At 46.6% G+C, this 19,734-nt stretch overlaps 2 protein-coding genes across 3 annotated transcripts in view; one reads left to right on the forward strand and one right to left on the reverse strand.

The window, feature by feature from the left end:
* The window catches only part of LOC135920595 (mucin-3B-like), a 213,580-nt gene that overhangs the window by 153,749 nt on the left and 40,097 nt on the right, over positions 1–19,734 (reverse strand). For both annotated transcript variants that reach the window (XM_070536202.1, XM_070536201.1), the window contains exon 3: positions 16,510–16,659. In XM_070536202.1, coding sequence (XP_070392303.1) covers positions 16,510–16,659 — 150 coding nt within the window. The remainder of the gene's footprint in view (positions 1–16,509; positions 16,660–19,734) is intronic.
* LOC135920594 (acetylcholinesterase-like) overlaps positions 1–19,734 on the forward strand; it is a 230,232-nt gene that overhangs the window by 74,868 nt on the left and 135,630 nt on the right. The gene's annotated exons all lie outside the window — the stretch shown is intronic.

Raw genomic sequence — 19,734 nt, forward strand, 5'->3', positions numbered from 1 at the left:
ATGCATACTGCGCATTACTAGTAGACCTTTTATCTCAAATGTCTATCACCGCTTGTCATATATGGAGACACAACCCTCGTACACTCTGATTATAGGTTTATTGTTCGTTTTTTAGACAGTCACAATTTGATACTGCAACGAAGAGTTAATTTAATGAATATGTCAAACCTGTCAAGCCGTTTTATTGACACGTGTACATATTTATCTTCCTGGGGTGACCATGTTTCACAGCTTAACAAATGTTGTCACGCACCGCAGGACGCCCCTGCATGTATCGGAAGTTCCTGGAATGTTATTCATACTTGCATCCGCGTCTGTGACCGAACCTTGCGTAATCTGATTGCATGCTTAGGTGACGCGAATGATGTAGAACTTTGTGGAAGGCACGCGGGTCCCAACGATTACTCTGGAACATTCGACCACTGTGTATAAAGTCGATGCGCTTGACCTGTTGATCAGATTTTCGACAATCGCCGACTGTGTTCGCCATTTTCTTTGAGCCTTGAGTGTAGCCTGTTTTTCTGGGCACAGGTTCGCCTAATAAAGTTAGTTTCGCCATTCACAGTTTTCTTGCTGTGTCCTCAAACGTCACAACCACGTGACATCTGGTGGAGGTGTTTCACGTTCATGTACCGGACGCCCCCGACAAGCCGTAATCGAAGCCCGGACTGCAAAGACAACACCAACGTCGTCCCGGAACATACAGCAAGCCGCCGGCCACAGCAGCTGCCCCCGGAACACGGTCTTCTACCAGATACGACCGAGAAGACAGTCCAAGAAGATCGTCCAAAGACCACCAAGCAGACACCCCCAATGGCAGCCGCAGTGGCCACAATAATTATGCATCAGCCCAGGGAACCACCGACGTTCCGCGGTTCCACATTTCAGGACCCGGAAAGCTGGCTCGAGACGTATGCGAGGGTCGCTACGTTTAACAGCTGGGACAGCGACGACAAGCTGCTACATTTCTATTACGAGTTGGAGGACGCCGCCAGGACGCGGTTCGAGAATCGAGCAGCCACCTTGACGACGTGGGACCTGTTCCGAAGCGGCTTCCTGCAAACATTTACAAGCGTCGTGCGAAAAGAGCGAGCCCAAGCTCTACTGGAGGCCAGAGCGCAGCTGCCGAATGAGATGATCGTGATCTTCACGGAGAAGATGAGCTGTCTGTTCAGCCACGCCGACCCGGAAATGTCCAAGGAGAAGCAAATCCGCCTAATGACGCGTGGTGTAAAGGAGGAGCTTTTCGCCGGAATGGTACGACGCCCACCGAAGACTGTCGACGAGTTTCTTCGCGAGGCCACTAGCATAGAGAAGACATTGGAAATGTGGAAACGGCAATACAATTGCAGCACTAACTCGACAAGCTACGCCGGAGTTCACTCACTGGTCACCGACGACCTGCGCGAGGCTATCCGAGCTGTCGTGCTGGACGAGCTACACAAGCTGTTCCCGTAATCAGAGCGTCAAGTGGCTTCGATTACCGATGCCATACGTGACGAGCTCCAACAAAGACTTGGAGTAGCCGTCACGTTCGCCCTCCGCGCCCACAGCAGGGCCAAGTGACAACACAGTTCCGACGTCCAGCACCACCCCCGCCGCCAGCGTGCCAACCCGTCACCCCACGCGGCATTCCAAGGAAGACTGACGTTTGGCGCGCTCCCGACCACCATCCGCTTTGCCATCACTGCGGAGAAGCCGGGTACATCTACCGCCGATGCCCATACCGGGAGATGGGAATCCGACGGTTCGCCGTTAACGCGCCGCGACCACAGATTGGCGAACGACCTCGCGATATCGCTGACTACCTCACCGCCACTCAGCGGAGCCCTCGACGACCGTCCCGTTCACCGTCACCAGGCTGCTACCTGTCGCCGCAGCACCGACCACGCACCGGCTCAGCGCGGGGCCACTCGGCGAGAGCATATCCGGAAAACTAAAAGCAACAACCGAAGGAGGTGCGGTTGGTGTTCGCCAAACTGACGAAGATCCTCAGCCGCCGACGAAGACGACGAAGAGACCATTTCAACGACATAATAACGACACGACGCCGTTTCGACGAAGTCAGGAAGCCAAGACTACACCGACGAAAGACGATATGACGACGCCACATACCAGCCACAGGTCAAAACGACGCAGCCGTGATCCGATGCCAAGACCTAACTGTAACGCAAGACAAAGTGAATAATGAGGTGAATAATGAAGAACTTTGTGGAAGGCACTCGGTTCCCAGCGATTAATCTGGAACATCCGACGACTGATGTATAAAAGTCGATGCGCTTGACCCGCTGATCAGATTTTCGACCATCACCGAATGTGTTCCCCGTTTTCGTTGAGCATTGAGTGTAGCCTGTTTTTCTGGGCACAGGTTCGCCCAATAAAGTTAGTTTCGCCATTCACAGTTTTCTTGCTGTGTCTTCACCGTCATTACAATGTGAAAATATCAGTTATTTACACAGCTCATACATAACGCCATGTGCTGTTCGACTCAACACCTACCCAACGGTTGAAGGGCTCGATCGCGGAAAAGGACAGACAGGATACGTATCATCAACCTCGAAAGGAGAAACAGGAGGTCAGTGGCAAAAACGTGTATAGTTTATGACGCTGACATTGTTCACCGCCATGGGCATATCTTTCCGTGCCTTTTCACATATTGAGTCAGTAAAAATGCATTGGCTGAAAAATTCTGGCAGGCCCCACACGATCGAAGGTTGCCTTGCATTGCACGACGGGAGAAGCGCCGGAACCTAAACTCACTGGAACAAAAGCACAATCTATCTTGGATAGGAGACCACCGTGTACAACAAAAGAACCTCAATTTACTTGCGTTTGCGAAGGCAAATAGATAAACTCAATTACGTAGTTTCAAGCTGTCCCTGTACTGGAACAATCAGGAAATGTATTGTGAACGGCCGCAAGATACCAAAAAATGTCAGCATCGCACCAAGTTTTGCTAGAGGGAGGTGTGTCGGACAATGCGCTATCTCCAGTGTGCTATTTAGTGTGATCCAATGCCGACTAAAAGGAAATTCACAGAGTGAAGCAATCCAACACTTTACCCTGCACAGCGCTCGTCACGTGATGCGCACGCCACGCCTCTTGCAAACCGCGGTCCAGCTGGAAGGCACGGCATTGGGCAGCAAAATAGTCAGGGCGCATGCATTTTCGGTGAAGTTAACAACAAAGTGGCACAAGTACAATCAGAAAGAAGCCCAGGTCTCGGAAAGAGTGCGGCTGTTTGAAGTTGTCAACAACAGCTACTGTCTCGAGGTCTAGAATAACCCATTTCTTTTGGACTAGCTGTCCAAGAAAAAATGCATCTTCTTGTTCACAGCAACACGTTTTCGAGTTAACCTTTAACACTCCTAGAAAAAGACAAAATAACAATGTTAAAGCAATGGTGGTTATGTTGAGCAGTGCGGCTGCAAAATGTCTCCATTATTTCAAGGTAGCACGAGAAGATCTACCATCTTTGGTGTCGCAGAATTGTGTCGATAATTATATAACCGTTGAATATAAACGAGCCCAGTAGAAGAGACGCCGTCCCTTCTTACTTAATATTGATCCAGGGCAATCAGCCAGCAGGTGAGTCACGAAACCACGAAACTACAGCATGGTGATAATGCATCAAATTATTGATATCATTAATACATGCAAGTAGATATACGTACCTTCAGTTTAGACATGTAGAGGAAAACCCCAAGGCCGGGTTTTTTCTTCCCTATGATGTGAGATGCAGCCTAACAGCCTCAATATTACAGAATAACAATGGCCCTCACCATATCTTTGACATACTGTGAAATACCTTCTTCCGCAAGCAGGATGGCCGAAAGTGGACGTGGAGGAGCCCGAATGGCGAGACTAGAAATGAAATAGACTTTATACTCTGCGCTAACACTGGCATCATACAAGATGTGGACATGTTCGGCAAAGTGCGCTGCAGGGACCATAGGATGGTAAGAACTTGAATTAGCCTAGACTTGAGGAGGGAACGAAAGAAACTGGTGCATAAGAAGCCGATCAATGAGTTAGCGGTAGGAGGCAAAATGGAGGAATTCCAGATCAAGCTACAAAAGAGGTATGCGGCCTTAACTCAGGAAGAGGACCTTAGTGTTGAAGATATGAACGACAATCTTATAGGCATCATTAAGGACTATGCAATAGAAGTCGGTGGTAACTCCGTAAGACAGTATGCCAGTAAGCTGTAGCAGGAGACGAGAGATCTGATCAAGAAGCGCCAACTTATGAAAGCCTCTAACTCTACAGTTAGAATAGAACTGGCAGAATTTTCCAATTTAATCAACAAGCGTAAGAGAGCTGACATAAGGAAGTTAAATATGGATAGAATTGAACGTGCTCTCAGGAACGGAGGAAGCCCAAAAGCAGTGAAGAAGAAACTAGGAATAGGCAAGAATAATATGTATGCGTTAAGAAACAAAACTTGCGATATCATTACTAATATGGATGAGATAGCCCAAGTGTTTGAGGAGTTCGATAGAGATTTTTACGGTACCAGTGGCACCCACGACGATAATGGAAGAGAGAATAGTCTAGAGGAATATGAAATCCCACAAGTAACGCCGGAAGAAGTAAAGAACGTTTTGGGAGCTATGCAAAGGGGGAATGTAGCTGGGGTTGATCAGGTAAGAGCAGATTTGTTGAAGGATGGTGGGCAGAGTGTTCTAAAAAAACTGGCCGCCCTGTATACGCAATTCCTGATGACGTCGAGCCTACTGGAATCTTGGAAGGACGCTAACATAATCCTAATTCATAAGAGAGGGAACGCCAAGGACTTGAAAAATTTTAAGACTGATTGGCTTAGTGTCCGTTGAATACAAAGCATTTAGTAAGGTAATCGCAAATAGAATCAGGAACACCATAGCCTTCTGTCAACCAAAGGACCAGGTAGGATTCCGTAAAGGCTACTCAAAAACAGACCACATTCACACTATCGATCAGGTGATAGAGAAATGTGCGGAATATAACCAAACCTTATATATGCCTTTCATTGATTACGAGAAAGCATTTGATTCAGTCGAAACCTCAGCAGTCATGGAGGCACTACGGAATCAGGGTGTAGACGAGCCGTATGTAAATATACTGAAAGATATCTATACCTGCTCCACTGCCACCGTATTCCTCCATAAAGAAAGCAACAAAATCGCAATAAAGAAAGGCTTCACGCAGGGAGATACAATTTCTCCTAGTGCTATTCACAGCGTGTTTACAGAAGGTATTCAGAGACCTGAATTGGGAACAATTGGGGATAGAAGTTAATGGAGAATACCTTAGTAACTTACGATTCTCTGATGATATTACCTTGCTTAGTAACTCAGGGGATGAATTGCAATGCATGCTCACTGTCCTGGAGAGGCAAAGCGGAAGGGTAGGTCTAAAAATTAATATGCAGAAAACTAAAGTAACGTTTAATAGCCTCGGAAGAGAACAGCAGTTTATGATAGGTAGCGAGGCACTGGAAGTGGTAAGGGAATATATCTGCTTAGCATAGGTAGCGACCACAGGTCCGGATCATGAGACTGAAATAATCAGAAGAATAAGAATGGGCTGGGGAGCGTTTGGCAGGCATTTTCAGATCATGAACAGCAGATTGCCAATAACTCTCAATAGAAAAGTGTGTAACAGCTGTGTCTTACCAGTACTCGCGTACGGGGCAGAAACCTGGAGGCTTGCGAAAAGAGTTCTACTTAAATTGAGGACGACGCAACGAGCTATCGAGAGAAGAATGATAGGCGCAACGTTAAGGGATAAAAAAAGAGTGGATTGGGTTAAATGCGAGTTAATGACATCTTAGTTGAAACCAAGAAAAAGAAATGGGCATGGGCAGGACATGAAATGAGGAGGGAAGATAGCCGATGGTCATTCAGGGTTACAGACTGGATTCCAAGGGAAGGAAAGCGTAGCAGGGGACGGCAGGAAGTTAGGTGGGCGGATGAGATTAATAAATTTGCAGGGACAACACGGCCACAGTTAGTACATGACTGGGGTAGTTGGAGAATTATGGGAGAGGCCTGTGCCCTGCAGTGGGCGTAACCACGCTGATGATGATGATGATGATGATGATGATGAAATGATTTGTGCCGAGACGTGGCGTTCTCGTAGGGTTTGTTCTGGAATAACAGTGCCGACATGGGACACTAGAGGGCACTCCTGAACTATACTCTTCGGGCAGAGCATCTGTGTCGTAGGAGAGTCTGATTAGGTGTCGGTGCTGTGGTGAGCACGTGATGCCTCTAGATCCATTCGCGTTCCCTTCACGAATTGATGCACATCGATGGCCGGCCTGTAAAACTCAAGATTACAATGCGAAAAGAGGCATCTTGATGATCGGCTAAACATTCGTAAAGAAGCGTCAATACCTACATCAAGTATTAGTTGATGCGTATTGGTATGGGTTATGGAAGTGTAGCATCTGAAAGAGAGTATTGAAAACGCTCGATGAGCGTTTTGATGTAGGCGTCAAGACGCTGCTCATCGGAGATGTAGAGGTGCTGCCATAGGGAGAAACCTCAGGCAGCACTGTAAGCATTATAGGCCTCAGAGACCTCCAGCAGGGTAACGGGACAAACTCTCAGCATATTGGTGTAGGTGGTCAGACTTTTATACCACGCAATGCGAAAATGCTTGGAGCCGCAAGGCGCTTCCACTAGCCTGTCACTGGGGTCCTTTAGGGATTAAATCCAGCAGAGAGCATGATGGTCGGATACTACGAAGAAAGGACGACCACGCAACTGCATAGAGCACAGCAAGGCATTCCTGTTCAGTAATTCAATAGCTGTGATTTAATGGTGATAGGAGGCGGCTTGCATTAGCAATAACACGATCATGGCGACGCGGACGGTGTGCTAGGACAGCGCCTACGCTATGACCGCTGGCATCTGTACGCAATTCTGTAAGGACATCAGGGCGATGATGTGGATTGGTGCTGTCGTGAAATAAGTGACGACACCAGACGACAAGAGGCGCCAGTTGTGATGTACCCCAAGAGAATGGATTATCGCGTCGAATTCCAGTACGCCTTTCTTCAATGAAATACTCAGGGGTCAAGCAGCTGCCGCAAGATCTTCAACAAAACACAGAAGTACGGGTATTGCCCTACATAACTTCGAACCCCAGCGGCTGTCTTCGTAAACGGAAAGTCTCAGACAGAGCAGGTGTTGTCGAGATCAGACCGCACTCCAGAAGCATCGAAGAGATGGCCAATGTCAGTAATTTGGCAGCTCCCAAAAAGCCATTAATGATGAGTTGCGCTGCAGCTACGCCTTTTGAAAAAAATCAGATATGTCTTTTAGACGCTCAAGGTAACTTTCAAATGTTGGCGAGAAGAAAATAACGTTGCAAAAGTAACAAACACACGTCGACCTCTTGAACCCTTGAAGCAAGGAGTCTGTCATACGCTAAAATGTAGCCGAAGCGTTGCCTAATACAAAGGCTATCACTTTAAAATGCTATAAGCCATCAATTGTTATCAATGCGGTCATTTCACTGTCGATATCCTCAACAGCAATCTACTAATATTAGGGATGGAAATCAATAAAATATAAGTAGCTGTTGTCATTGAGGTAAAAGGGCGTCGTCAATACGTGACAGTGGGTAGACATCCTTACTTGTAATTTGGTTCCTATAGCAGTAGCCTACATAAATCCGGTACGTGCTGTCCTCAACACCACCCGTGACACCCGGGCACTTCAATAAGGCTCAATGACATTTTTAACCTGCACTTAGTTCATTTCACTTTTAATTACTTGGCGTTCTCGCGCAAGAACACGATATGGTCGTCGGTGAATAGGTGTTGCATTGCTATTATGAATACGATGCTTAACGGTGTGCGTCTTGCCTAAAGGAATATCATCGAAGCCGCAATTGTATCGATAGGGCGATTAGGCAGGTCCACGGCAAGGATTTCTTTATGTTGGGACCAGTGCCTGGGGCTGGCATGAAGGGCCTGCTAAACTCGGATGAATCGTCGGCTGATGAAGCCGCCACTTGATGGTAGCCTAGGGAATAAATTTTGGCAAGGCAACCTTCCGGTAGAATTTGCTACCGCAATCTAGTCAGTCATGCCTTCAACGAAAAAAAATCACATACAGCGTGCTGTTTGAATGATTAAACACGCCATGTTAGAGCTACAAATGAGCATGCGAGGCCGGTTGTATCTGAATTGTTTAATCGCCATGAGGGCATACTCTTGCAGAAATTGAAATGCGAGACAAAGGAGATATTCACGCGACCGAATTTTTCTAGACTCCGGAAAGTATAGAAAAGGTACTAGCGATCATCTCAATCTGTTTTCTTAACGTGAAAACGCAAAAAGTTCTTAACTAAAACTCCTACTTGTAAATGACTGATTTCTAACGAAGAATTCGCATGACGTTTTACATTTTGTAAGCTCGCATCCAGAAAAGAATGTCAAAGCATTTTTAATCGACATTACCCATCTTTACTTCTCATTACGTCATGATAAACTTCTCTGCATAGAAAGAGCTATTGACGAATTCGCAGTGATAGTCTTTCAATCCGAGACCAGATTTGCCTGTGGGAATCTTTTATAGCTTCCTAAATTTTACCATTCATCGACATTCATTAATTAAGATGGCGGGCACATTTTACAAAAGATAGGCGTCTGCATAGGGTGATGTATTGCAACTTTAGTGAGCGATCTATTGTTACTGCACCTGAATAGAAGACTGGCCACCGAAGCACTAACAGCAAAGGTGTGCAAAGGGTTTTAATATGTCGATGGTGAGTTCTCTCTTTTAGAATGCAACCCGTCCGATTTTAACCGAAAAGTCGCAGAAGTTCTGTCCATCGCAGAAAAATGTCGGGAGCCTCTGCAAATGACGCACGAATTACCCAGCAACGAAAGCATCCCGTTCTTAGCCATAAGGTTCATTTACAACGATGACCATTTAAGTTGGAGCTGCGAGGTAGAAGCTAACTAAACCATCATTACCTTTCACTGTGTACATTGGAAACTAATTAGGAATGCAATTGTAAATCTGCCTCGAGGATACTTTTCAAAAACCATGCTCCCAAACAATGAATCCCAGTTTGAGCCTGGAGTGCACTGATGATGATGATGATGTGTGGTTTTTTTGTGGCGCAAGGGCCAGGTTTGGCCAAAGAGCGCCATGACAAGTGTTAATGTTGACGGTGTATTATGAAGATGTGACATGGCTGTAGAGTGGCCTAAAAGTATTCGCTGTAAAGTGCGTAAAATCTACGTACTATAAAATTATGGCGATGACTAATGAATACTATGAACATTAAAATCCATCGTACAAGAATGATGCAAAATATAAAATGTATAAGATGGTAACATTACTTGGAGCACTGCTGCCTCGCCAGAGCCCTTGAAAACAAGGGTCTAGAGGCATGTGCTATACCAAGGAGCTATCACAGCGGCGTCCTCTGAAGAGAGGACCCGCTATGAACATGTAGGGCTAAAAACATGCAAGACAACATCTTTCAGAAAACTCAGGACTGCGTTGGTGTCAAATAATGGTTCTTGGCCGAGTAACATAACAGGATGAAGGGGGATGCGCTGCCGGTAGGCTAAGGGAAAATGTTTCTTTCTTTCATATTCGGCTTCCCGACACTCCAGGAGGACGTGGAGGACGGTCAGCCTCTCCCCGCATCTACCGCAGGTTGGAGGATCATTTTCAGTGAGTAAATAGTTATGCGTGCCAAATGTGTGTCCTATTCTCAGACGACAGAATAGGACATCTGTTCGGCGTGATTTTGTTACAGAGGGCCAGAATCCTAACTGTGGCTTGATCACGTGGAGCTTATTATTTGTTTCCGCGTCCCATAGGCGTTGCCAGTGGTTGCGTAGTTTCCTCCGTAAGAAGGGCTTCAGATCCGTGACAGGAACTGCAGCGGTGGGATTAGCAGAATGCCATGCAACTGACGTGGCCATCTGGTCCGCCAGAACATTACCTTCGATGGCCCTATGACCTGGCACCCAGCATATAATTACATACTGGTTAGATGCATATGCTTCACATAAGACGGAATAGAGTTCAATTATTACAGGATTTTTGTGCTTGCAGAACGATATCAAAGCCTTCACAACACTTAGGGAGTCCGTATATATAACTGATTTTTTGAGTTTTGATTTCCTTATATGCTTCACGGTCGACAATATTGCGTAGGCCTCAGCCGTGAAGATACTAGTTTCCGGATGCAGTGCGTCGGATTCCGAGAAGGATGGCCCGACGGCTGCATAGGACACCCCGTCATGTGACTTCGATGCGTCTGTGTAGAACTCCGTGCAGGAGTGTTTGTGCTGGAGTTCCCGGAAATGCATTTGGATTTCGATATCTGAAGCGTGCTTTGTAACTTGAACGAAAGATGTGTCGCATTGTATCAGCTGCCACTCCCAAGGAGGTAGCAGCTTGGCTGGATGCATTAGGGGGAGCTCGAGGAGTGGGACATGCATTTGATCACTAAGCTCCCTCACACGCAGCGAGAAAGGCTGTCTTACGGAGGGACGATTGCGAAAGAGTGTAGCATATGTCATGTCATTAATGGTATTAAAACAGGGATGTTGTGGATTTGAGTGGACTTTCAGAAAATATGTTTGGCTAATGTATGTTCTCTGCAGATGAAGTGACCACTCATTTGATTCTACATATAAACATTGTATGGGACTTGTTCTGAAAGCGCCTGTGGCCAGTCGGATTCCTAGATGGTGGACCGGATCTAGCATCTTTAGCGCGCTCGGGGCTGCAGAATGATAGATCACGGCACCATAGTCTAGTCGTGATCGAATGAGGCTCTTATAGATATTCATTAGACACTTCCTGTCACTACCCCACGTAGTCTGGGATAGAAGTTTCATTAGATTCATTGTTTTCAGACATTTTTGTTTAAGATATTTAATGTGGGGGACGAAAGTGAGTTTGTAGTCAAGTATGACACCCAGAAATTTGTGTTCTTTGTTTACCGGTATCTGCTGTCCACGCAGTTCTATGCAAGGATCTGGGATAAGTCCTCTCTTTCTTGTAAAAAGAACACAAGAGCTTTTGTTAGGATTGATCCTAAATCCATTCCTGTCTGCCCACGTTGACACTTTGTTCAGGCCATGCTGTACCTGTCTCTCGCAGACTGCGAGGTTACAAGATTTGAAACCTATTTGAATGTCGTCCACATAGACAGAGTAAAAGACGGCGGGTGGTAGTGAAGCACGAAGCGTGTTCATCTTCACGATAAAGAGCGTGCAGCTGAGCACGCCTCCTTGGGGTACACCCGTTTCTTGCGTAAAAGGACGTGAGAGTGCATTGCCGACTTTTACCCGGAAAATACGATTTGAAAGATAGCTTTTTATTATATTAAACATATTACCGTGGATGCCCATTTCTGACAGGTCTCTTAAGATTCCGTAACGCCACGTTGTGTCATACGCCTTTTCCATATCGAGAAATATCGATAGGAAGAACTGTTTATGTATAAATGCGTCCCGGATATTCCCTTCAACACGCACGAGATGATCGGTTGTGGAGCGCCCTTCTCGGAAGCCGCACTGATAAGGATCAAGCATTTTGCTCTCTTCAAGGAAATGAATAAGTCGCCGATTTATCATTTTTTCGAATACCTTACAAATGCAGCTTGTGAGGGCTATCGGGCGGTAACTTGCCACCGAGGAAGGGTCTTTGCCTTGTTTCAAAACAGGGACTACAATGGCTTCTTTCCACGCGGTTGGAAGGTACCCTGCATCCCAGATGGTGTTGAAAAGTGTAAGTAGTGTAAGTTGCGTGTCATTGTGTACGTTTTTGAGCATTTCATATAAGATTCTATCAGATCCTGGTGCGGAACTCTTACATGCGCTCAAGGCCGCTTTCAACTCGGCAGCACTAAATGGGCAATTATAGGGTTCATTCTGTCGGCATTTATTGGTGAGTGGCTTGCATTCTTCTATTTCTTTATATTTCAGGAATGTTTGCGAATAATGGTTGGAGCTTGATACACTCTCGAAGTGCTCCCCAAGTGAGTCTGCTTGTTCAAGCAGGGTATCGCCTTGTGGGTTTACCAGGGGGAGTGAATGTGTTTGCCGCCCTCTAATCCTATTTACTCTGTTCCAGGCTTTGGCCTCATCCCTAAACGAGTTAATACTTGATAAAAACTTTTGCCAGCTTTCTCTTCTGGCCTGCCGGCGGGTTCGCCTGCCTTGTGATTTTACTTTTTTAAAGTTAACAAGATTCTCTGCAGTGGGGGAGGCGCGTAGCAACCCCCACGCTTTGTTCTGATTTTTACGTGCGATCCTACAATTGTCGTTCCACCACGGGACACGCCGTTTGCAGGACAGACCATTTACTTGTGATATACATTTAGATGCGGCATCTATTATGAAGGCTGTAAAATATTCGACAGCAGCGTCAATTTCTAGCGAGGACATGTCATCCCACGAAATACAAGATAGAGTTCGAAATTTTTCCCAGTCGGCAGTGTCAACTTTCCACCTAGGAGCCTGTGGTGGATATTCCTTTTCTTCGGGTGTTCTAAGCAGTATTGGGAAGTGGTCGCTTCCGTAAGGATTGTTGTTAACTTGCCATTCGAGTTCAGACAGTAGTGACGGGGAGACTAGGCTAAGATCTATTGAAGAAAATGTTCTGTTTGCAAGAGAATAGTATGTCGCTTCCTTCTTATTCAGTAGACAAGCACCAGAAGAGAAAAGGAACTGTTCAACAAGACGTCCTCGCGCATCTATACGAGGGTCGCCCCAAAGGTAGTTGTGTGCATTGAAGTCGCCTAGAACCAGATAAGGTTCTGGCAATTCATCTATAAAGGACTGAAATTCATGTTTAGTTAATTTGTAATGTGGGGGTATATAAAGCGAGCAAATAGTGATGAGTTTGTTTAGCAGAACAGCTCGCACCGCCACTGCCTCAAGGGGCGTACGTAGCTGTAAAGATTGACATGCTATACTTTTATGAGTGAGAATCGCCACACCACCCGATGATGCGACGGCATCATCGCGATCTTTGCGAAACGTAACATAGGTACGGAGAAAGTTTGTGTTTTTGGATTTTAAGTGTGTTTCCTGTAAACACAGCACTTTTGGATTGTGTTTATGGATAAGTTCTTGAACATCATCTAGATTCCTAAGTAGACCTCTGACATTCCACTGAATGATTTGTGTATCCATATTTTAAATTTAATTGGTGCTGTGTTTACGGAACCGGAAGGGATGTCTTAGATTACAGAGCCCTTTCGAGGCCCTGTAACCGGGGTTTTGCTCTTTTTGAAGCGTTCGAGGGAACCTCGCCGCTCCTTAGGCGCCTGGGGCGCCTTGGGGATAGTTGTGGTGTCCATTGCCTCTTGTGAGGCGCCGGACACGTGCTCTTGCGAGCGAGAAGTTACCAGGGAAGGGCCCGCCTTGGAGGGCAGGACCCCTGCGCCCACCAGCCCGGAGGTCGGTGGGGTTCCCTGGGGGATTTGGCTGCGCCGGCCATTGCCAGCACTGGAAGGGACCTGGGAGGTTGAGGCAGCCTCGGCTGCGCCCACCTTCGGGGTCGATGGCCCCTTTTCCTCGGTTGGCGGAGCAGCGCTAGCTGCAACCACCGTGGGGGCAGATGGCGTAACTGCCGACTCACTGCGTGTGGGTCGGACAGTCGCCGGAGGCCGTTGTGACGCTGCCCCCTGACGCGCCACTTCGGCAAAGCTGGCCTTAGGAAGGTGTGCAACCCGCCTGCGTGCCTCTTTGAAAGTGATATTTTCCTTGACTTTAATTGTTACTATTTCTTTTTCTTTTTTCCAAGACGGGCATGACCGCGAGTATGCGGCATGCTCGCCATCACAATTGACACAGTGGAAAGCATTCTCACAAGCTTCAGAGGAGTGTTCGTGCGCACTGCATTTCGCACAAGTTTGGCGGCCTCGGCAGCTCTGCGAACTGTGGCCAAAACGCTGGCACTTGAAACATCGGAGGGGATTCGGCACGTATGGTCTTACACGGAGCTTGATGTACCCGGCCTCGATTGACTCGGGCAGGACACTTGAATTGAAGGTGAGTATTAGGTGTTTGGTCGCAAGTTCTTTTCCATCTCGCCTTATCTTAATTCTTTTGACACTTGTAACATTCTGTTCGCTGAAGCCCTCCAAGAGCTCAGCCTCAGTGAGCTCCAGCAAATCATCGTCCGAGACAACGCCGCGGGAGGTATTCATCGTGCGGTGCGGGGTTACTACTACTTGGGTCTCCCCAAATGATACCAGCTGTGGCAGCTTCTCAAATTGCTTCTGGTCGCGGAGCTCCAAGAGGAGGTCACCGCTAGCCATCCTTGACACCTTATATCCTGGGCCAAAAACTTCGGTAAGGGACTTAGATACTAGGAACGGGGAGATTGTTCGTACTTGTTTAGCCGGTTTTTCTGCGTGGATTACATGAAAACGGGGAAAATTGTGGACTTGACGTCCGAAAAACTGAAAAACTTCTTCGGTGCGCCCTCGTTTATGAGGGCGATCAGGTAGTTTAGGAAAAGCATCTTCCATAAGTAATGTTGGGTTTTCGGCCGCGATGCCGACCACCCACCATGGAGCCCAACAGGGGGACGTGACAGGAGCTTCTGCTATAGAAACCCTGCCAACGCCAGCCGTACATCGCTGCTATAACCAAATACAGCATAACCAAGGCTGGCTAGCTACACAAGGTTAACCCTTGCCGCCGGGAAACTAGGAAGTGAGGAGAAGTGATGAGAAGACAGGAAAGATGAAAAAGACGGGAGAGAAAGACGAAGATTGGAGAGGAGGACAGGAAAAGGCGACTGCCGATTTCCCCCGGGTGGGTCAGTCCGGGGGTGCCGTCTATGTGAAGCAGAGGCCAAAGGGGTGTGTTGCCTCCGCCGGGGGGCCTTAAAGGTCCAAACACCCAGCATTGGCTCAACCCCCAGGATCCCCTTTTCCCCAGACACGGCTAAGCCGCGCACGGCTACACGCGGGAGGGTCCAACCCTCATGTGCTCGGGTCCGTGGTGTCGCAACACACCAAACGCCTGCTTGCGCAGACGCCCCTGCGGGGTGGAGTGCACTCGTCTCTCAGGCAGGCGTTAATTTCCGTAGCCGAAAAGCTTCTGAAGGCCATGACGGCCACCAGTAATGCTGCGCGTAAATCAAACAGAGAAAAAAAGATAGATTACGGCAATCCACTATATTCATAGGGTATCGCACAATTTAAAGGCGGCCTAACCTGTTGACGTAAAGCAGTTGTTCTCTGCTACGTATAAGTTGAAAAGTTATGCAAAATGACGGGCACAGAAAAAAGTAGAAATGAAATTCTCAACATCGCACCACTCAACATCGCACCAATTATGTAGCGTGCAATGGAGGCATAGTCTCCCGTTTACCGCTGTCATGTAAACGCTCTTCAGTAGGACAGTCAGGTGGGTGTAATAATAAGAGGCTGCGGGAGCGTGAGAATAAAGTTAAAAATAAGACAGGTGGCTGGTTAGCCATTCAGTGCAGAGATTGCAGATGCAAAGCTAGGTGCGACCAGTGCTCAATAATAGCAAGAAGCAAAAAATGAAATGACTCGCTTGATAATGGCGAAGCATAATATTTATAAATTACGAAATAGGTGCATCAGTCAGGCGTCAGTTACATTGCCAACAAAAAAGATAGCTTCTTTTGAGTAGAGGTACCCGAGGGTAGAGATATTTCTCGGCACATGCGAGGTGTTGTAGCAAGCGTATAAAAAGGTCGCGCTCTTCCAGAAATAAAACTGTTTTAAGTTTCCGTCTTCTGTATGCTAGCGTTTTTTCTTTTGTCCGTATCCTTTACGCACCACCCTGCACATACGTCCGAGATAACATTTCTCAAAGTTAACATCGAAATGCGTTGGTGTTCAAGTTACTTTTGTGCCTCAATGAAGAAATCAGCGGGTTCTTAAAAAATGAACTGGAATGCCAGTGCATTTCTTCGGATGTATCGGAACTGGAGCTTTGCAGAAAATTTGTTCCAAGTGGGTACGCGGTGCGAACTCAGCTGCTGTAACTCGCAGATTAAAATATATGACATAATGTATATAATTAAAAAAACTTTGTCAGCGTAATTACTTCAATTGTTCAAGTGAACATTTTGATTTCTCGTACGATTATTCGCAGCCACATCGAGTAATGTAAATCAAGGATTAGAATGGTCCTATATGCAGTACAATTCTTGATACAGTACTTGATAGGCAATCTTTAAAAAAGTTGGTGCAGTTATAAAAAACAGCCTGTATACGAAGTGGCCAGTTTCCCCACCTTAGCTAACGCAGACACGGTGATAGCGAAAGTGCCCTAGCTTTTGCCATTCCTAGCTCGTACGTATCAACCTCACATAAAGCACGTGACGCATACTACACTTGTCCGCATGACAGCAGGTTCATGTAATGCGCACAATCTGCAGTTTAATTACAAAGATGATCACTATAGCCTTGTCATTTCGCTGTCATGACCAGCCGACATGGTGAGCCTATCACTGCCGATGTATTGAATTTGTCTTCACGACTTACTGTTATAGCTGCCATCCGGTGACTGCGCGATGTCGAGGATGATGTAGTCGCAAACGGTAGCGTTCGGAACACCCTCCATGATGACCTCTTGCATTCGGTGTCCGGGGTAGCGGTTGAGAGCCTTGATTGTGCAGAGTAGAGGACCTTTATCTGCGATTTAACAATTAGGAACGTAATGCATCATTGAACGCTTACTTTTTTTAAATATTGACATCTTTCATCACATCGGGCAGTGAGAACACACGGAACAAAACTAACCCCATAAATTCAAAGTTCGAAGCAAAATAACACGCTTGTTATTACAGCGAAGCTGTATACCGCTACCGATCAAGGAAATTTTCGTGTCGTAAGTGAAAAATGAAGGAGGCGTTAAGCACTCCCAACACGTGGGCCGATCCCAACCATGCTGCGATGCCGGGCGGACCCGCGGTGGAGGTGAAGTAGGCGTTAAGCGCTCCCCACACGTGGGTCGATCCCGAAGATTGTTCAATGCCGGGCCGACCAGCGGCGGAGCTGAAGCAGGCCTCAAGCACTCCCCACACGTGGGTCGATCCCGAAGACACGTGCAATGCCGGGCCGGCCCGCAGCGGAGATGAAGCAGACGTTAAGCACTCCCCATACGTGGGCCCATCCCGAAGTTTGTGCAATGCCGGGCCGACTCACGGCGGAGGTGAAGCAAGCGTTAAGGGCTCCCCACAAGTGGGCGACCCCGAGGATAGGGTAGTGGCAGGCCGACCGGCAGCGGAGATAAAGAAGGCGTTAAGCACTTCCTATACGGGCCGAACAGGCCGCCATTGGAATCTGAACCTGGCAAAGTTTAACGCTCGAACATTATCAAGTGAGGCGAGTCTGTTAGTGCTATTGGAGGGATTAGAGGGCAGTATTTGGGATATAATGAGGCTCAGTGAAGTTAGGAGGAAAGAAGAAGCATGCACAGTGGTAAAGAGCGGGAACGTCCTCTGCTACCGGGGCTTAGCGGAGATACGAGAACTAGGAGTTGGATTCCTGATGAATAAGGATATAGCTGGTAACATACAGGAATCCTATAGCATTAACGAGATGGTGGCAGGTCCTGCTATGAAACTTTTTAAGAGGTAAAAATTGGATGTCGTACAGGTCTACGCTTCTACATCCAGCCATGATGATCAGGAAGTCGAAAGCTTCTATGAAAACGAGGAATCGGCGATGGGTAAAGTCAAAACAAAATACACCATACTGATGGGCGACTTCAATGCCAGGGTAGGCCATGAGCACGCTGCAGACAAGTCAGCGGGGGAATATGGCATAGGCTCTCGGAATAGCAGGGGAGAGGTATTAGTAGAGCTTGCAGAACAGAATATTATGCGGATAATGAATAGCTTCTTCTGCTAGCGGGATAGCCGAAAGTGGACGTGGGGGAGCGCGAGTGGCGAGACTATAAATTAAATAGATTTTATACTCTGCGTTAACACTGGCATCATAGAAGAAGTGAACGTACTCGGCAAGGTGCACTCTAGTGATGATAGGAAGGTACGAACTTGAATTAGCCTAGACTTGAGGAGGGAACGGAAGAAACTGGTACATAAGAAGCCTACCAATGAGTTAGCGGTAAGGGGGAAAATAGAGGAATTCCGGGTCAAGCTACAAAACAGCTATTCGGCTTTAACTCAGAAAGAGGACCTTAGAGTTGCAGCAATGAAGATTATCTTATGGGCATCATTAAGGAGTGTGCAATAGAAGTCGATGATAACTCCGTTAGACAGGATCTCGTCAAGAAACGCCAATGTATGAAAGCCTCTAACCCTACAGCTAGAAAAGCTCTGGAAGAACTTTCAAGTTAATCAACAAGCGTAAAACATCTGACAGAAGGAAGTATAATATGGATAGAATTGAACATGCTCTCAGGAACGGAGGAAGCCTAAAGCAGTGAAGAAAAAACCCGGAATAGGCAAGAATCCGATGTATGCTTTAAGAGACAAAGCTGGCAATATCATTACTAATATGGATGAGACAGTTGAAGTGGCTGAGGATTTCTGTAGAGATCGATACAGTACCAGTGGCACCCACGACAATAATGGAAGAGAGAATAGCCTAGAAAAATTTGAAATCCCACAGGTAACGCCAGAAGAAGTAAAGAAAGCTTTGTGAGCTATGGAAAGGAGGAAGGTCGCTGGGGAGGATCAGGTAACAGCAGATTTGTTGAAGGATGGTGGGCAGATTGTTCTAGAGAAACTGGCCACCCTGTATACGGAATGCCTCATGACCTCGAGCGTACCGGAATCTTGGAAAAACGCTAACATAATCCTAATCCATAAGAAAGGGGACGCCAAAGACTTGAAAAATTATAGACCGATCAGCATACTGTCCGTCGCCTGCAAAGTATTTACTAAGGTAATCGCAAATATAATCAGGAACACCTTAGGCTTCTGTCAACCAAAGGAACATGCAGGATTCTGTAAAGCCTACTCAACAATAGACCATATTCACCCTACCAATCAGATGATAGAGAAATGTGCGGAATGTAACCAACCCGTATATATAGCTTTGATTTATTACGAGAAAGCGTTTGGTTCAGTCGGGACCTCAGCAGTCAGTAGACGAGCCGTATGCAAAAACACTAAAAATATCTACAGCGGCTCCACACCCACCGCAGTCCTCCATAAAATAAGCAACATAATCCCAATAAAGAAATGCGTCAGGCAGGGAGATACGACTTGCCAATAACATTCACAGCGTGTTTACAGGAGGTATTCAGAGACCTGCATTGGGAAGAATTGGGGATAAGAGTTACTGGAGAATATCTTTGTAACTTGCGATTCGTTGATGATATTGCCGTGCTTAGTAACTCAGGGGCAGTGGCGTAGCCAGAAATTTTGTTCCGGGGAGGGGGGGGGGGGGGAGGAGGGGCTCACATTGCTGCGCGGTCTCCTGATGCTCCTGTCTAAATAGATGTAGTAGGAGAATTCGTTTTTCTCGGCAACCACTGTACCAAATTTGATGAAGTTTGTTCAATTTAAAAGATACACTTAAATTCTAGTGACTATTTGTTTCTAATTTCCGATTTAGGTCGTCAATATTTGATTGAAAAGTGGCAAAACTCTAATATTTTCAGAAAACGAAACAATGAAGTGTACAACTCTGTAAATCAGCAATGAAAATTCATATCAAAATGCTGTGAATTGCACATAATAGTGCATCTACAGCGGAAAAAGTTGATATGTTACACATGAATCTAAAAAATTAATA

Source organism: Dermacentor albipictus, chromosome 3 (assembly GCF_038994185.2).
Source record: "Dermacentor albipictus isolate Rhodes 1998 colony chromosome 3, USDA_Dalb.pri_finalv2, whole genome shotgun sequence".
Taxonomy (NCBI): Eukaryota; Metazoa; Arthropoda; class Arachnida; order Ixodida; family Ixodidae; genus Dermacentor; species Dermacentor albipictus.